At 52.2% G+C, this 19,244-nt stretch overlaps 1 protein-coding gene across 2 annotated transcripts; it reads left to right on the forward strand.

The window, feature by feature from the left end:
• The first annotated feature begins 422 nt into the window (after positions 1-422).
• On the forward strand, positions 423-7,322 carry GPRIN2 (G protein regulated inducer of neurite outgrowth 2). 2 transcript variants are annotated; one of them, XM_011961724.1, is made up of 3 exons: positions 423-434; positions 1,769-1,865; positions 5,624-7,322. In XM_011961724.1, the coding sequence occupies exon 3, from the start codon at positions 5,630-5,632 to the stop codon at positions 7,004-7,006; it is 1,377 nt and encodes a 458-aa protein (XP_011817114.1). In that variant the 5' UTR covers positions 423-434; positions 1,769-1,865; positions 5,624-5,629; the 3' UTR covers positions 7,007-7,322. The 2 variants fall into 2 exon arrangements, with proteins under 2 accessions (XP_011817114.1, XP_011817115.1); XM_011961725.1 differs by lacking the exon at positions 423-434 and adding an exon at positions 4,822-4,943.
• Positions 7,323-19,244: the final 11,922 nt, after the last annotated feature.

Below are 19,244 nucleotides of genomic sequence, written 5' to 3' on the forward strand. Positions count from 1 at the left end.
CGCGCGCGCCCGTAGGGTCGGGGGGCGTGGTGGGCGGCACCTCCCCCTTGCTGAGCCCCGGAACCCACTCCTCCCTGCTCCTGCGCTCAGACCCCTGGCATCCCGGCCCCTGCCCAGGGCCCAGAGCCACCGGTGACCGCATCGCACTCCCCGCTCCCCGCCTCTCATTGTCCTGTCTTGTCTTGTTCCCTCTTTCACGTTTCCTCTGCCCATCCTCCCATTTTTCACAAGTCTGTCCGGGACCCTGTCTCCTTCGACCTCCACCCCTGCTGCCATCGCCCCTCCCTCTCCCCTTCTTCCTCTTCCCTTCCCTCAGCCTCCTGCGCCGCCTACCCCGCCCCCAGCCTTGCTGCCCTTTGGCTCCTCCTGCCCCTCATCCTTACCCCGGCCCACAGCCCCATTTGCCTGCAGTCGCTGCCTTTGCTTCTGAGAAGGTCTGTAGCCTCGTTTCGGGCCCGTATTGAGCCCCCTTCTCCCTAAGTCCGGGTGGGCTTTGTGCAGCAGGGGCGGGAAGGGAGCTGTGCTGGGCGAGGCTGCGTGGTGCGGTGCGTTCAGGCCTTTGGCCCCACAGCAGGGGCGGCCTGTGCTTGGCGTGCAGAGTGCAGCTGGGTAGGCGCTGTTACTGCAAATGGGCCTGTGTGTCCCAGGCTGGGGCGTGACTGCTTGTGAGCCTGCAGATGGGGACACACTGGCCGCCTAGGCTGCTTCTAGGCTGAGACACCTTCTCCACCTAGCTGCCCCCCAGGGAGTGTGGGCAAATCCTCCCCAGGGGAGGAAGGTCAGGGGCTGTTGGGCACCTAGGCCTCTTCCTGGTGAGCAGAGCCTCATCCATGGGGTCACTGACCCCACAGTTACCCCAGAACCCTTTCCTGGCACAGCTTGTGACCCGGGGCATGTAGCCCTTAAGGCACGTTCATTGTGAAGGGCAGGTTTTGTCTCCTCCAAACCCTCCATTTAGGAATGCTGCCTGCTGCGTTGCCCAGGGTTGGCCCTGAGTTCCTATCAGGCCCCGTTCACTCTGGGGTGGATTAAACCACTTCCTGGAGGGTGCTGTATCCCCACTGTGCAATGGGGGGGTTTGTGTTGTGTGCATTCCTGCCTGATCCCTGAGAGCTAAGGTCCATATTTTAACATAGAACCAGTTTTCCTGCCTGACTGTATAGGTTTGCTTTTTGTGTTTTGGTTTTGCTGGCACATAAGTCATCATCCAAACGCATGCCACTTAACAAGAGGGGACTTGGGCCAGGCACTGTGGCTCACACCTGTAATCCCAGCACTTTGGGGGGCCGAGGCAGGCAGATCATCTGGGGTCAGGAGTTCGAGACCAGCCTGGCCAACATGGCAAAAACCCCATCTCTACTAAAGATACAAAAATTAACTGGGCTGGTCTCGGGAGACTAAGACGGGAGAATCGCGTGAACCCAGGAGGCAGAAGTTGCAGTGAGCGGAGATTGAGCCATTGCACTCCATCCTGGGAGACAGAGCAAGACTTTGTCTCACAAACAAACAAATGAACAAAACCAAGAGGGGACTTAGATGGATGCCACAGTGTCGTCTGAGATGGAGTCCACTTGTGGTGGTCTTGGTAGTCTCCCGGGCGTATCCCAAAGGCCTGGGCTTCTCTGCTGGGGCAGCATCGCGGGAGCTGGACTCCCTAAGTTGACCCAACGGTTTCTATGTTTGGGCTAGTCTGGAAGTGTCTGAGAAGTGGGAACTTTTTACTCAAAATGACATTGGTTGATTGCTACATAGGTGGCTGATCTTCCAGTTGCCGACACGTGGAACCTGAGGCAGCAGGACAGCCTGGCATTGGCCACAGCCATAGCAACTTCGCCATCAAATGGGGCAGGAGAGAGAACATTAAGGTATCGTTCAAAGAACACTAGAGGTCTTAGATCCTTCTGTATGCCTGTTCTTTATCTCGTCCTAAAAGATCTTCCCAGGGTCCCGTTAGGGCAAAACCAGAACCTGCATGGTTATAAAGGCAGGGTGGGCATGCCATTCTGGGCATTTAAAGTGCAGACTCTAGACTTGTATGCATGCGTAGCCTCCTAGGTTAAGATTTAAAATAGGCTCTGGGAAACCTAATTTGGTAATAGGGAGACTGGGGACACTGATGGTGACTTGGTTCTAGGATGGGATGAAGGTAGCAAGGATGGGAAGCAAGACGAGGCTAACCTATGGGGTGTCTCGATGGCTTCTGAAAAGGGCCTGTCTGCCCCCCAGTACTAATACTTGTTACACCGTGAACTTAAGCTGCTCTTGATGGGAGAGGAAAGAGAAGATTATTGTTAACAAACACTGTTGCAGACAGTGCACATGCTGTCACGTTTAGTCTTCACAACAACCCTGCAGGGTGGGGATTTACTTCTGTTTTGCAGATTGGAGAAACTGAGGCTCAAAGAAGTTAGGGGTCCACCTGTGAGCACATGCACAGGAAGGGGAAGAGCCGCCACTGAAGGCAGAGCCCTGCTCCTTCCTCGTCACACCTGGCTCCCTGGGAGGCCCCTCCTTTGGCCCAGTCCACAGCATTGTGACAGGCAGTATGGAAGCCTCTTTCCCCCAGTACTCCCCTCAGAGCCCTTCCTTCTGAGCTGGAAAGGCCAGGTTGTAGTTAGCCAGGTCAGTTCCTTGGGGTTCTGAATTAGCAACTTTCAGCCGATGTGTTCTTTGACATTTCTGAGCTTCTCCAGGCCTCAGTTTTGTCACCTGCCACTTGTGAAGGGGGAAGGGGGAAGGGAACCAGTACATCCATAGCCCACCACGGGGGTCTCTGGGTGGCGACTAGCCCTGGGTGCTGGGCAGCCCTCTGGTGAGACAGGCATAGTGGGATGCTCGTTGCTGATAGCTTCTCAATGGGTCTTGGTGGGGGTCTGAGGACCTCATTCCACCTGTCTCCTCAGGGGCCAGAGGCTGCTGGCCTGGCTGTTTATGGCCCCCCTCCCTGGGAGGGTGGTGGGGTTTGGCCAGAAGCTGTGTAGGTGTCCAGATGGGGCCTCCCTGGGGTCTTGGACCTGCAAATGAGTGGTTTTCTCCCTGCCAGGGGCTGTCCCAGTCAGGAGGAACACCTCCTGGCCTCTTCATTCTTGCAGCCTCGGGAGCTGCTAAGAAGCACGATTGGCAGGGCCAGGCCAGATCAGTAAAAAGGTCGAGAGCTGTGAGGCACAGGCCTGCTCAGTGCTCGAAGGGGAGAGGAGCTCAGATGTCCCGGAGCTGTGTGCCCTTGGGGGTCACTAAGCCTCTCTGAGCTTATGGAATTCTCCTGTCTGTAGGATGGAGATAATGACTGTCCAAAGAGGTTGCTTGCACAGTTACATGAGACAATGTGTGCAAAGGATGTGGCACATGCCTGGCCCTTGGTGAGTGATCAGGCCCTGGCAGCTGTTATTACCATCACTGTTACGTGCTTTATTGCCCTCCTTTGTTTGTATGTCCATCTTAGAGCTCATTGAGGGCAGGGTCTGGGTCAGAACCCTCTCTTGGTTACTCCTCTCTTCCTGATCCTCCCAGGGACAAGTCTGGTTTCTGCCCCGTGAAACAGCTGGGATGGGACATCTTTACCAGGCTGAGGCTGTGTTCAGAGCTGCACAGTCCAGTACAGTAGCCATTAGCCTCATGTGGCCAGTTAGATCCAAATAAAACTTAAACATTCAGTGTCTCAGTTGCAGTAGCCCCCTGCCAAGTGCTTGGTACCCACATGCCATTGGTGCCTACCTGTTAGACAGCACAGGGTAGAATCTTTCCATCATCACAGGAAGTTGTGCAGCACTAGAGCCTCAGGGACTATGGCACCAGTATCATCCTCACTGTGGCTCAACAGCCACTAGCCGTCTCCTGCGTGCTGGGCTGCCAAGACATTTGTAATTACACAGAAACCGAGTCCCACAGCCCTTCCCGAATTTCCTCTTGGGTAGCCTTGCTCACCTGGCCGGGGAGGTTGTTTCCTGGCAGTCCTTATCAGCTTAGGGTGGGAGGGCAGGACTGGGATTGCACAAATGCAGCTGCTGCCTCCTGTCCCCACCCTGTTTCTCCAGCCTCTCCTGCCTGTCAAGGAGTCCCAGAGTGCTCTTCCTAATTCACTGCTGTGGCCAGGGCCGAGTGACCCAGACACTTTGACCCCACTGCTCCCCTCATGCCTCTTTCCTCCTGCCCACCCCGCTCTCCACCTGAACACCTTCTTGCTTCTCTCACTCCAAGCCTGACTTATGTGGCTGGTCCTCCAGGAAGCCTTTTCTCATCTTTCACCCTAAGTGAGCTCTCCTGCCTTGGTGGGGGCCTCCCTCAGACCCCATTTTTGGCACTCAGTGCCCCCCCTCTGTGGGTGTGTTCTTATATTTGTTTGTTCTCTTGGTTAGACACACAGGAGATATTCTCTGAGTGCCAACTACATGTCAGGTCAGTGCTGGGTGTTGGACAGCCAGAGGGGAGCAGGCCTCAGGCCAGGCTTTGCCAACTTCAGGCTGGTGGGGAGGCTGACAGTTGGCCAAACTGATCCATCCAGGCCCAGTGCTTGGTCAGGGATGAAGGCTGCCTGGCTGGAGAGTCAGGAAAGGGGCCCCAGGAAGAGATGCTGAGGTGGAGAGGGTCAGAGCTGCTCTAGGCTGCAGCTGGGTCAGGGGCCAGGGTAGTCTTTGTGGCTGGGGGAAGTGACAGCGATGGCAGGGAGGGTGGGAGACAATGAGGATGCAGGTACACTGGGCAAGAGGGGGTTAAATGTCATGCAGGGTAGGTCTGATTGGTGGCACTGGGTGGGCATCTTATCTCACCGCTGCACTGTCCCCAGGAGTACAGAAGGGTCTGAATGAATCCCATGTTCCCTAGCCCTAGAGCTGGAGACGCAGTAGGGGCTAAGGAGATGGCTGTGGAATCAATGACCAGATGCTGAATGAGTCCCTCATGGAAAAAGCTGATGCTGGGGATTCTCCCTGCCTCTGGAGCAGGAGGTGGGAATCAAGGAACCCTAGAGACATGCCAGCTCAGCCTGGCTAGGCCAGGGAGGATGGGGGTGGTTGGGGAAGCCCAGGGTGATTCTCAGTGTCCTCTAGTCATTGCTCCCTCATCCCGTGAACTTTCTCTGAGCTCCCACTCTGTACCAAGGAGACCTTGTCCACGGTGAGTTGGATATTGCCAGTCCCAGGAGGAAGTAGCCCAGTGTTGGGCTGGCTGTCCAGCTGTGCCTGTTAAGAGGCCATAGTACTTCCGTACTGGTTGACTAATAGCTGTTATCCCACAGCCCCACCCCCTAGGGCTGCAGTTTCGCTCTCAAAGCCCCAGCAGACTTGGCCCTCCTCCTTCCCCTCCCACACCAGCCAGCCAGTAAAGAGTCGAGAGTGGATAGAGTGGCGGCCTCCAGGACCCCACCCAAGGGCAGATTCTAATTGCTTGGGACTGATGATAAGATAATTTGCAGTGTCATCCTTGTGTCTAATGTGAGATGACCTTGATTTGAAGTGTCTGGTGTCTTGTCACTGCCTTGTGTACAACCGTACGCAAGTACCAGTCAGGCAGGCTGGGACTGAAGCTGGCTCCCTGGTGAACCTAGCACTGTGGGAGCTCACAGTAGAACTGGCTTAGGTGCTGCCACCCAACTCAACTCCACTCCCTCCCTTTCTCTCTTCTGCAGGCAGCCATGAGCTCCAGCCGCCCCAAGCCGGGTCCCTGGGCACCCCTGAGCCCTAGCCTTCAGCCGCTGTCCCAGAGCTCTTCCAGCCTGCTGGGTGAAGACCAGGAACAGAGGCCAGAGCTCCGCAAGAGTGCCAGCAGCACCGTGTGGCAGGCCCAGCTGGGAGAGGCCAGCACCAGATCCCAGGCCCCGGAGGAAGAGGGGAACCCGCCTGAGAGCATGGAGCTGGCGCGGGCCTCTGGCCCCGAGGCGCGACCCAGTGCTGGAGGCCACTGGCGGAGCAGCACTGTGGGCAATGTGTCCACCATGGGCGGTGGTGACCTGTGTCGCCTGCGGGCCCCCAGTGCTGCTGCTATGCAGAGGAGCCACTCGGACCTGGTCCGTAGCACCCAGATGCGGGGACACAGTGGTGCTCGGAAGGCCAGTCTCAGCTGCTCAGCCCTTGGCAGCAGCCCTGTCCACAGGGCTCAGCTGCAGCCGGGTGGTACTTCTGGCCACGGTGGCCAGGCCCTTGCAGGCCTGGAAAAGGACCTGGCTCCTGAGGATGGGACTTCTAACTCAGCCTGGATGCTGGGGGCGAGTCAGTTGTCAGTGCCTCCACTAGACCTGGCAGACACAACTGCCCACAGCAGCAGTGCTGAGGCTGAGCCCAAAGCCACTGAACAGCTGGCTACCGCCACCTGCCATGCTCTGCCCCCAGCTGCTCTACTCTGTGGCATGAGGGAGGTGGGAGCTGGTGGCTGCTGCCATGCCCTACCTGCCACAAGGATCCTGGCCTTTCCCAAACTAGTGGCGTCAGTGAGCGAGTCTGGGCTGCAGGCTCAGCATGGGGTGAAGATCCACTGTAGGTTGTCTGGGGGGCTCCCTGGGCACTCCCATTGCTGTGCCCACCCTTGGGGTCCTGCCGGGTTAGTCCCAGAGCCTGGCTCTAGGACCAAAGATGTGTGGACCATGACCTCAGCCAATGACTTGGCCCCTGCAGAGGCATCCCTGCTGTCAGCCCAGGATGCTGGTGTGCAGGCGGCCCCAGTGGCGGCCTGCAAGGCTGTGGCCACCAGTCCGTCCCTGGAAGCGCCTGCAGCCCTGCATGTGTTCCCAGAGGTAACACTGGGGTCCAGCCTGGAGGAGACGCCGTCCCCCGTGCGGGATGTGCGATGGGATGCTGAGGGCATGACATGGGAGGTGTACGGAGCTGCGGTGGACCCAGAGGTACTCGGTGTGGCCATCCAGAAACACCTGGAGATGCAGTTTGAGCAGCTGCAGCGAGCGCCCACCAGCGAGGACAGCCTGTCTGTGGAGGGCCGGAGGGGACCACTGCGGGCTGTCATGCAGTCCCTGCGGCGCCCCAGCTGCTGTGGCTGCTCCAGTGCGGCCCCTGAGTGAGGAGCTGTGGCCCTTGGAGCTGGCCTGGGCCCACTAACTTGGTCCTAGACCTGGGCCAGGGATGATGGGGGCTCCGTGTCCCCTGGACCCACCGGCAGCTGGGCACATCTCTCACCTGAACATCGGCTGCCTCTGGACCACAGGACTGCAGCCTGGGGCTTCCTGCCCCACGCAGCTGGGCTGTTTTCTTAAGGGCTTGATTTCCAAGGGCCACATCTCTGCACCTTGTGGGTTCTGAACTTTGAGACAGGGCTTTAGCACTGTGCAGAGGGGAGATCCTGAGTTTTCTGTAAAAAATGACCTTTTGTTCACTCCACCCTCAGAGCTCTGCCATGTTGCCTCCTCAGACTCTTGGCTTTATTTGAAAGCAGTACTGAGAAATAGTGAATTCTCGACATGAAGTGTGAGGCCCCAGTGACAGGGACTGCCCGGTTCTTTAGGGAGGGGGACTGATGTTATCAGAGGCCTCCTGTGTACCACACACTGTACTTGTCCTGTCTTCACCTCTTCATCCTGGTTTACAGATAAAATGACAGACATTTGGCAAGGCTGTAGCCGCTGTGCCCCACACTGGACAGCTTGAGGAGGTGGGACTGAGATTCAAAGCCAGGGCTGGCTGAGCCTGGGGTGTTTCCCTGTAGCGTGTGCCCAGTCCAGTCAGTGTAGTCATATATAAGGAGAGTTTACTGAACCCATACTCTGTGCTGGGTTCTGTGGATCTGTGGTGAATGAGACAGAGGCTGCCCCTGCCCTGGCTGAGCTTATGGTGTGGGTTGTGGATGGCAGGGGAGGATGCTGACCATTACGGAGGGCTGCCAGGCTTCCAGGGTCATTATGTCGGAGGCTGTCCTGAGGAAGGGGAGAATGGGTGGCCACCTGCCCTAAAATCAGTTGCAAAGCCTAAAATTGCACTATTTTCACCTCATTGTGTCGGCTTAAGGATTTCTCCCCAACTGATGTAATTCGTGGAAGGAGGGAACACAGGAATGGAGGGGGACAGGGAAGGAGCTTTGCCCTGGCCCTGGGGTAGGGGCTGTGAGGCTGTGGGGGCTCGCTTGCCCACATGACCTGACCTAGGCTAGGCAGTGGGGGCCAGGGGCGTTGGAGAGACAGAAACACAGGGGTTTGGCACAGTCTGACTTCGTTGCCCAAAGATTTCCCAAGGCCTGTAAAGAACGGGAGTGGGCTTGTGTTCTTGTTCTGGGTCTTAGTCTTGAAGATCCTAAGTTCCTGGGACACAGCCCCCCAATCCACCCTTGCGAGGGACCAAAGGGCTAGTGTGGGGTCATGGCCCATGATCTGGCGTGTTTCTGGGGCCTCTTCTGCACCTAGAAGCCCAGAACCCCGAAACTGGTGGCTGGCTTTTCCCCATCCTCAGAGACCTGGTACTCATTGAGGTGGAAATGACTCATGCAACGGTGGGTGAATTTGTAAAGCAAGAGTGGCATTTCAGCAGGCCACAAGGACAAAGTGAGAAAGCTGTGCGTCAGGCCAGATGCCTCCTGAGGGCCCACGATGGACCATTCTCACCTGTAAATGTGCCTTTCCCGTATGCATAGGTGCACCCCTTCTTGGGGTTCTGGGGCTGTCAGTTCCTTTGTGTATGGTGCCAGAGCAGGCAGCTCACGTTCTGGGGAGTGACACATGGGTATATGCCATCTTCATGCGTGGCTCCCCATGGAGTCTTCAGAAACCCCAGCCTGTTGGGGCCACATGGGTGGAGGGAGGGCAAGACCTGCCTGGCAGATGCTACAACCTGGTCAGATACTTGGATGTGCCAGTCCTGCTGGGGCCATGAGTTTCTGCAGTGGCAGCTCATTTGGGGTGTTTGTTGGTTTGGGAGGTGACCAGGGGTCCCCATTGTGAAGATCCTGGTGTAACTGAGGAAAGGAACTTTAGGGAACTATGGAAGGGGTTGGGGGGTACCAGATTTCAGTTTAGAAATACCCATTTGGCTTCCAGTAGAGAAGAGCAGGGTGCAGAAGAGGTGGGAGGCAGGAATCCAGGAGTATGTGCTGGGGGACGCCAAGGAGGGGCCTGTTTAGGAGCAATGGAGTGGGCAGCTGGGGGCTGAGTTCATACATGTGCACACACATGCATACACAGGCCCACGTGTGCAGTGGACTTGGGGAGGAGGCATTTCAGGATGCTGAGGTTTCCCGTTTGAGCAAGAGGAGGATGAGGCCACTACCTGGAACAAGGTGAATGGCATGTTCAGTAGGTGCAGAAAGGGCCACATGCCACAGGGTTTGGCTGGGACCAGTGAAACCCATTTCATGAAGAGACTTTCTTCTCTGTCACGTGCAGATTCTCATGTGTTCACACTGGCTGGGTGCCACTCTGTGCTACCTCCATGTTGCCCCAGGTCTCCAGGATGGCAGCCGGGCTGGGCTCAGCCAGGCTCCCACTCACCTCATCGTCACTGAGATGAATATTCGCAGGGCGGTGCTGGAATCCAACACCTGTGTCTTGGCTGGGGTCCCAGACCACTCTCCAGGTTAAACCACGATCTTTGTGTCCCTAGCCTGGTTGCATAGCTGCTGCTGACAGGTCTACCAGGAGTGACTGCAGCCTCATTTCTGACTGGAACTGGAGACACCTCCCATCCCCGCTTGCTGTGACCTCTCCTGGGACAGGCCTGATACCTGCAGTGGTTTAGGGCCCCAGAGCATGGCCAGTGGTTTAGTTTACAGATTTTCTCCCCTTGGACTCTAGATTTCTGGCCAGACTTTCTGGGTCCCTTTCAGGTCCTGCTCTGGGAGGCATTGGAGTTCACTGTTGATGTGTGTGTTGGGATTTGAATTCAAAATAGATACAAATTCAGAGGTCAGAACTTTGCCAGACCCTAGCAGGGATGGGTCATCGGTCCCAGCTGGTCTTGTTTACTTTGTCGTCGTAAATTCTGTTCTTTGGAGCCTAAACCCCAGAGTCCTAGAGCCCCTCGTCTCAGCAGGAATCCCCCGTCTGTATTCTCCAGGGGATCCCCGCTTCTGCGACCTGCTCTCCTTCTGTGGCATTCGGGACCCCCGAGAGCTGAGGCCTGGCTTCCTGGAGCTTGTCACCTCTGGGCATGCCTGTCTTGTGTTCAGGACACAAGACATGCATCCCTTGTCTGGCCCCAGGCTGCCATCACTCTCACAAGAAACTGGTAGAGTAGAGCTGGCCTGAGGTCACAGTGCTGGCGGTGGTGGAAAAGCAGGGATGGCCTGTTCCACTGTGATCTTACCTCCTGTGTCACCTGGATTGGGTCTCCGTTCCCCTAGACATGTTAGATCCTGACTTTATGAGAGCTGAAGAGGTCTTCTGCACACAGGTCCTAACACTTTGGGCTGGGGTCAGCCACTGTAGCTTAGTGGGCTAAAGCTGGAGTTTGAATCTGGGTCCACACCTATAGCCATGTGATCTTGGGCAAGTTGCAAGCCTTGATGATCTTCCTCATCTGTAAGATGGGGATGACAATGGTGCCTCCTTCACATGCTTGGTGTGGAGATTAAATAGAGTAACCCAGGTAGTGCCTGGCACTGAGTTAGTGCTCAGCACACAGGCTGGTAGTGTTGGGCACCCCTCTCATAGCCACATTCAGGGGCCAGCTCTTACCTTGCTAGCTTGGCTGTGATCAAAGCCCACATCCTTAAAAGTTCCTTGTTCAGAACCTCTTTCCAGGTTCCTCGCTCACAGCTTTGCACCCTGCCTGGGACTTGTGTCTTCTGAAAGGGGCCTCTGAAAATGTAGTTCCCAGAGTGCATTGAGGAGGAGGGCTACCCCAGCCCTCACCACTCATCTTGGGTTGGGTTCTCCAGAAGCTTCTGCTGAGATGAGGATGCTGGAGTTACTAGGGAGGAGAGAGCAAATTAGGGGAGGGACAGAAGGCAAGGCAGGGTGTGATTTCAGTCCAAGCCAGACCCTAAAGGGGAGCCCTGGGTGCAGTCCCACCTCAGAGTAAGGACTACCCTGGGGTGGAGTTGTAGCCTCCAGGCACTTCTGCTCTCTGGCAGGCAGGCTAGGAAGCTCTAGAAGCCCCAGGGTAGGTCTCCATGGAGTTGTAGGGCCTATTTTGGGCGAAGTTGTGCACAGAAACCACCAGAGGGAGTCAGAGGCATTTGGGGGTGCACCCACTGACATTTGTGTCCGTGTCATGCCAAGCTTGTGGTCCACAAATGCCCAGACCTTTCCTCCATGCGTTGTTCTGTCTCAATTTTGTTCATGCCAAGCATCCTTGGTTAGTTAAATGCAGAGTTTGGCATTTGCCCATGTTAAATTCCTTCTCTTTTTTCATTCTGGCCTGGCCTGATTTTGCCATCTGAAGCTATGACTAGTCCTTTATCAGTTTTCATCCAACTTGTCAGACAGGGCAGGGCTGGTATGAAGCCCAGGACATATCACTGGGACATCCTGTAGGTCTGTGAGATTCCCAGGTCCCTCCAAATCCACACCTTCATCAAATCCACACCTTCATCATGGGCAAATTAGTTTAAGTCTGATCTGTGAAGATCCAGATCTATCACACCAACAGCTCCCACCCGTTTTTCCCATGGCCATGGAAGGAGGGTAGCATAGCCTGACTCGAGTCCTCGTTCTCAGCAGAACTGGTTCTGTCGTGGCCACTTCCCTTTCTCAGCTCTTACCTACTTCTGTTTCATAGGCTGGTCTGCAAGTCTGAGAGCAACAGCAAGCTTAGAAGTGTGGACTCGGCCCGTTACAGTGGCTCATGCCTATAATCCCAGCACTTTGGGAGGCTGAGGTGGGCTGGTTGCTTGAGCTCAGGAGTTCGAGAACAGCTTGGGCAATATGGCAAAATCCTGTCTTTACAAAAAATACAAAAATTAGCTGGGCATAGTGTTGTGCATCTGTAGCCTCAGCTACTCAGGGGGTTGAGGTGGGAGGATTGCTTGAGCCCAGGAGGCGGAGGTTGCAGTGAGCTGAGATAGTGCCACTGTGCTCCAGCCTGGGTGACAGAGCCAGACCCTGTCTCAAAAAAAGAAAAGACAAGAAAGAAGTATGGACTCCACCTTCTTGCCCTTTTGTAGATTGGGAACTGCCTGCCCTTGGCCTCTTTCCTGTCCATCTTGTATTATGAAAGGTTGTTTCTGGCACACCCAGGCTCCTCTGCATGCTTCCTGGGAAGTGACTGAGGGTCAGAGGAATGGAGCCCCTCTGCAGTTGGCCACTGGTACCTTCCCTATTGAACCCTTCTTTAGGTTTGCTCACTCTTTTTAATGGGTGTCTTTCCAAAGCTGCCTGGGGACCTCCCTGATTGAAAGACATGGGGCTAGTTCTGTTGCTGTGGCTACACAGAAATAATAAACCAGAAAAACACCTGAGGAAAGTTGTTGTTTACTAAAAAAGAAACAAGCGAAACCAAAATGACATGGGCCTATGGGACTGGGGATGGGTGGCGGGCTCTGACTCCTTTGTCCCAAGAGTTGGGTGAATGTCACCTTGACTCACTTGTGAAGTCAGTCTCCAGTACTCCCGCCTGGGCTCTCCCACTCCAAGCCTGAGATAGTTCAGCAAGGAGGCAGGTCTAGCCCCAAAATATGAGCTCCCCAAGTGGATATCCTAAAATTCATCTTTCATGGCCCTACTTTATTGGGAAGGAATATGAAAATTGTGAGAGCCATTGACATCTGGGGCTCAGGGCAGGGGAGTGTGTCTAGTTTTAAGGTGTGTGCTTTTAGCTATGCACCCCTTGCCCGGTCTGTCCTGCTTGGAGTTTTTCATTTCCCTGCAGCTTTCCTGAGAAAAGGCAGAGTGTTCTTTCTCTGTATCCTATGAACATGGCCCCAGGACTGCAGTACCTCTGTGTGTGCACAACCGAGGACAAGTCTGCTAATCCTGCACCCACTGCCCTGGGTGCTCTGTCATCGCCATCCCCCATTTCTCTTTGTTCTTCTTTTTTGGTTTCATGTTCTCTTTGTTCTGGGTTATTCAGAACCTGTCTGCCTCCCCGCTGTCTATTGTCCTTGTTCCTGCCTCCTCCCGCTTTGTGCCAAGCATTTGCTTGCCTTCACCTTCTGGCTCCGTACAGTAGTCTCTCTTCTTGTGGTCTGGGCCATTCCCCGCACCAGGCCCCAGCTGTGGCTGCGTCTGGGTGTTGGCATTTCTGATTTACGTAGGTCTAGGCCTTTTCTCTCCACCTGTCCTTCCCCTCTTTGAACACAAGCCAAAACATCTGAGCGTCTCCTTACAGAGGGAGATCTCCCTGGGGTTGCTGTGCCAAGTTTCCATTGCTTTTGCCAAGAATGAGAAATCGGTTGTCAGTAGTCCTGCTGGGTGAATGGAAGGACTTTGGTCAGGCTGGAAGGCCACCCCATCAGTCCTAACTTTTGGTGGCCCTTGTTGGGGGCTTGTTGGCTAGGCTGCTGGAGAGGTACATCAGGTGGGTGGCACCCATCTGCTGGCTTTAGGCAGGCCATCTCCTCGTCCATGTTTTCAGAATCTTCTTGCATGGCTTGTAATTGGGTTGGGGTGTGGCCTGAGCCCCTGTGGGGACACACTGCACTGACCCACCTGTGTGCTTCTCTTCTGTCAGGAACTGGATTCATGTCCAAGAGCCAGGGCTGGGGACTGGAGGAGGAGATTTCTGTCTTTGACCCCTCCGTATTAGTCCGTTTTCATGCTGCTATAAAGAACTGCCCCGAGACTGGGTAATTTATAAAGGAAAGAGGTTTAATTGACTCACAGTTCCACGTGGCCAGGGAAGCCTCAGGAAACTTACAGTCATGGCAGACTGCGAAGGAGACTCAAGGCACCTTCTTCACAAGGAAGCAGGAAAGAGAATGAACGCAGGAGGAACTACCAAACACGTATAAAACCATCAGATCTCGTGAGAATTTACTATCACAAGAGCAGCATGGGGGAACTGCCCCCATGATTCCATCACCTCCACCTGGTCTCTCCCTTGACACGTGGGGATTTTGGGGATTACAATTCAAGATGAGATTTTGGGCGGGGACACAGCCAAACCATATCACCTTCCCAGGCCTGAGCAAGGCCCAAGTAAGGAGCCTCTGTTGGGGCTGGAACCCTGGGAGGGGTAGAATTGTCCCCTCCACTCAGATTTGTTTCCTATTGCTGCCCACCTGGCCCCTCTCCTGCAGCCTTCTGCCTGGCCTTCCCTCTGTTCACTTCTCATTTTTAGGAGTCAGCAGACTGGGAGATGGTGGCCAAGGGTGTCATTTTGTACACAAGCTTTGTGGCTTTTGTAAGCCCAGCCTGCAACTCTTGAGGAAAACTCTCTGGTTTGATTTTTTTCTCTTCAGAGTTGGGGGGATTCAGGGAGAGGGACAAGGGCTTCTTGTGAATTTGAATTCTTGAAGGGGTGGAAGCCCCCTGGGCTGGGGGAAGGGGTGGGGCAGGAACCAGCAGGGGTGTGGACATAGGGGGCTGGCACCTGGGATACTGTAGGACAGCTGGGCAGGAAGTCACATGCTGTTCTATTGAAATTTTTTATATTTTATCATTTTTTCATTAGTTTTGATTTTAAAACACTACATTAAAATAATTAAAATATTATTTATCTTATGGTTACCGAATCACTTAGTATTGCCTTAAATTTTGTGCCTAGTCCCTGCCTGACTTCTCCTCCTCCTCTCCCACTACTCTTAGTCCCTGTATCATAGGGACTGGGAGCAGATAGGCCCCCCAGCGTTCCTACTTTAATCTCCTACCCTGATCTGCAGTGCAGGGTGGTGCTGGGGAGGGTGGCTTGTGGCTGATCCCGCGGCCTGGTTTGCGGTCAGGTGTGTGTCCCCAGACAGGCGTGGGTCCCGGGCCAGGCATGGTCCTGGGCGGTGCGGCCCGTGACGGGACCCGACGCCTCCTGGTGGGCATCTGGCTCCAGAGCCTGGAGCCCCGGAGCCTGCAGGGATTCAGGAGGCAGGAGTCCCGGTGGGGTGGGGCGGGGGAGGGTCCCCAAGGCCCTGAGCTGCAGTCCCGCGCCCCACTTACACCTTTGACTCCAGATGCAGCTCATCCTAGCGAGGGGCTGGATAAAGAGGCCTTCCTCTCTTTCCCCCCTAAGCTGTGCCTTTGTGCAAATCTGGTGGTGCAAACCTTTGGTCTGCCTTCATCTTTTTTTTTTTTTTTTGAGACGTAGTCTTGCAGGCTGGAGTGCAAGTGGCACAATCTCGCTCACTGCAACTTCAGCCTCTGGGTTCAAGTGATTCTCCAGCTTCAGCCTCAGCCTCCCGAGTAACTGGGACTACAGGTGCTCGCCACCATGCCTGGCTAATTTTTGTATTTTTAGTAGAGATGGAGTTTCACCACATTGGCCAGGCTGGTCTTGAACTCCTGGCCTCAACTGATCCACCCTCTTTGGGTTCCCAAAGTGCTGGGATTACAGGTGTGAGCCACTGCAGCCGGCCCCTTTACTTTCTTGATAAAAACTTTACTCTGTTGACTGGCTTTTGAATTCCTTCCTGGGTGAAGCCAAGAACAGACGTAGCCTCCCAGGCTGAACCCCAGTTTGGTGGTTTGCCCCATGACATCCGCAAAGGGCTGGGCTTCCCTTCTTCCTGGGGAGGGAGTCAAGGAAGTGGCTGTGTCTTGAACACCCATTCCTCTCTCCTTTCATGCGCACAAGTCCTCTTTGAGCTGCTGTCTTCCTTAGGACATGTTCAGCTGCAAGTAACTTAACTTTGAACTGAAAGTTACCTAAATAATTATTATAGAATGTTCACCTTCCCACTGAAGAATTTAGGAGGTAACTGGCTTCAGGGCGGGCTGTGTGGCTCAGTGTGGACATGGATTCAGGTTATTTCCATATTTGTGCTTTGCCATCTTTAGAGCGTAGTGAGGGCTGTCCTTACTCCCACGATGGCTGCTGCATTTAAACTCTGGAATTCAGCTGCTGGAATTCATACTTCAGTGTGTTTGACTCCAGGGCGGTCATTTTGTTTGTCTTTTCAAAAATGAAAATAATACATACTTATGATAAGAATTTGAAACAGTACAGACCTCGGCCTTTTGTTTTATTCATGATAGGAATTTCAAATAGTGTGTAAACTGAAAGTCTGACTCTCGCCTTTCTCTGGAATTCCCACGGGTTACCACTGAAAATGTTAATAATTTCCATAGGCCTCCCACAAGCTTCCTTGGTAATCACAAGCTCAGACCTCTGAATATTCCATACAAGTGAGATCCCACTTAGATACTATTCTGCATTAATTCTTCAAGGTAGACCAGGCACTGTGGCTCACGCATGTAATCTCAGCACTTTGGGAGGCTGAGTGGGCGGATCACCTGAGGTCAAAAGTTCCAGACTAGCTGGGCCAACATGGCAAAATCCTGTCTCTACTAAAAATACAACAATTAACTGGACCTGGTGGCGAATGCCTGTAATCCCAGCTACAGTCAGGAGAATCACTTGAACCCAGTAGGTGGTGGTTGCAATGAGCTGAGATTGTGCCACTGCACTCCAGCCTGGGCGACAGATCGAGACTCTGAAAAAAAAAAAAAAAAAAGATATGTCTTGCAGATAATACTGTCACATACAGCAATATTTTCTTTATTTTCTTCCTGGGCATATTGTATTGCATAGTATACAAGTGCCTTTTAAAATTAAACCAGCCCTCTTTTTCTGGACTTTATGTTATACCTCACATTTTTTTAACTTAATGGGTTTATTTCTTAGATGAGAAATTAGATTTAATTTATTTATTATTTAATTATTTATTTATATAATTATTTATTATTTAATTAGAAATAATCTTAGATTAAGAGAAAAAGTATGCAGAAAATACAGAGTTCCCCTACACTTTCTCACTCTCATACACTTTCTCCTATTATGAGCTTGCATAGTGTACAACATGGTACATTTGTTACAATTAATGCACCAATATTGATACATTACTGTTTCCTGAAGTTCGTGGTTTAAATTTACTCTTTGTGTTGGACACTTCTCTGGGTTTTGAAAATCAGTGTGATGTATCTCCCACTCCAGCAGCATACAAAATAGTTGGACCAGCTAAAAATCCCCTGTGCTCTGTCCATTCACCCCTCTTACCTTCCTCAGGACTCCTGGCAACCACTGGTCTTTTCACTGTCTCTATAGTTTTCCTGAATGTCATAGAGTTGGCATCATGTAGCATGTAGCCTTTTCAGACAGGCTTCTTTCACCTAGCAATATGGATTTAAGCTTCCTCCATGTCTTTTCATAGCTTGAGAACTCATTTCTTTTTAGTGCTGAAAAATGCTCTGTTGTCTGGACATACGGCCATTTATTCATCCACTGAAGGACATCTTGGTTGCTTTGAGGTTTTGGCTATTATGAATAAAACTACTATAAATATTCATGTGCAGGTTTTGATGTGGACATATGTTTACTTCAGTTGTTTAAATACATAGGACAACATTGCTGTGAGACTATGCTTAGCTGCATAAGAAACTGCCAAACTCTCTGTACAATTTTGTATTCCTACTAGCAATGAATGAGAGTTCCTTTTTCTCATATAAAAATAAATATCCTTGTATGTATAGTTTTATGTACCTGTGTGAGTATATCTGTAGGATACATTTTTCATCAAGCGGTACATGTAAACTATCTGTGGGTATTGGTAAATTGCTCTGCAGAAAGATTGCACTCATAATACATGAAAATGCTTATTTTCTCATACCCATGCCAATATTTGATTGTTAATTGAACTTTAATATTTTGGCTAATTTGATAAGTGAAAAAACGATGTCTTCCTGGTTATTGTGATTTGCAGTCTGTGAGTGAGGTTGTGTTCTGCTGGACTGCGTGAGTGAGAATTCCTGTTCTGGCACTCTCAAGCTGCGTGATGCTGGGCAAGTTGCTGAACCTCCCTGGACCTCAGTTTCTTCATCTATAGAATGAGAATGGTAATGGGTCTTTACCTTATTAATTGGATTGGAGGATTTAATGGCATCATTCATGTAAAGTGCTAGCACAGTTCCTGGCCCAAAATAAGGGCCAAGTAAATGTAAGCTATTATTATTCTCCAATATGTTCATAAGCATTTGAATTTCTTGGTTTATGATCCTCCTATGTTCGTATCAATTTCCCATTTTCCCTGGATTTTTTTTCTTATTGATTGCTTAGAGCTCTTTGTATATTAGTAACATATGTTTATTTTTTTCATATAAGTTACAAGTATATTTTTATTCCAGTGTTTCACTTGTCTCCTATTTATCAGATCCTGGCTCCAAACCATTGCAACATCCTTCTCAGGGACACAGCATTTTAAATCTTACAAAGCTCCTCATTTCTCATCTGTCATTTATGTCTCAGGACATCCACATGAGGCAAGCTGATGTGTTTTTCAGTAAAGAAGGAGACTTTATTGACCAGGCAGGGCGAGTGACTTGCCTAAGGACACACAGGTAATTCGTGGTTTGTACAGACTGAAATGGAGGGTCCTGGCCCCTAGGTTCAACCTCCTCCACTCTTAGAGAAGGGGAGAGGGAATCTGGAGGTGCAGGAAGGAAAATGTCAAGGTCATCATCACAGACAGTCTCACCCTGTACCCTCTCAGAACCCAAGAGCCTGGGTCCTTTTTCTTTTTCTGTTAAGCTCTGACCTTCTCTCCTGATAAATCAAAGGAGGAATGTAAGTAAAGGGTACATGTTACTTAGGCGAGACTCCCTGCTTGGAAGGTCTAGGAGGGGAGGGGTGTGTGTGTGTGTGTGTGTGTGCACATTCTGTCAAGTTACCCAGCAGGTGAGCTTAAAGCAAGACTTTAACCTGGCTCTTTTAACTTGGGGATGAGCAATAGAGTCAGGTCTCAGTTCGTCACTTTCCAATTTCATTAGCTTTGAAAAATATTTTAACAAAATCCAAGCATTTGATTTTCCTGACTAGTTGTTTATTCTGATTTATTGGCTATGCATGGTGCCTGGAGCTCCTCCAAGCTCCCGAGGGTATCCTTGCATGTCTCAGGATGTCTCTTAACCCAGCGCCACGTGGGGGACAGAACCTAGACCAGGCATTTAGAGCCAGGTACCATGTGCCTACCCTACTCACTACTAGATGATGCTAGTGAGATGCTCACACCTCTCTGGGCTTAGTCCACTCCATTGTAAAGCAAATGGGAGGCCTGCTGTCTCTGCCTTGCTGGATTGTTGGTATGACTGAAACAAGGGGATGAAGGTGATGGAAAAAACTTGAAAGGAGAGTGGCTGCCGTGTGTCCATTCTGGTCTCCTTTGTCTCTTGTCAAGCCCAGGGACTGGTTCTTTTTCTCTCTTCAGATCTGTGATTCCTGGGAATCCTGCTTGCC

This window comes from Colobus angolensis, unplaced genomic scaffold (assembly GCF_000951035.1).
Source record: "Colobus angolensis palliatus isolate OR3802 unplaced genomic scaffold, Cang.pa_1.0 Scaffold567, whole genome shotgun sequence".
In the NCBI taxonomy this organism is placed as follows: Eukaryota; Metazoa; Chordata; class Mammalia; order Primates; family Cercopithecidae; genus Colobus; species Colobus angolensis.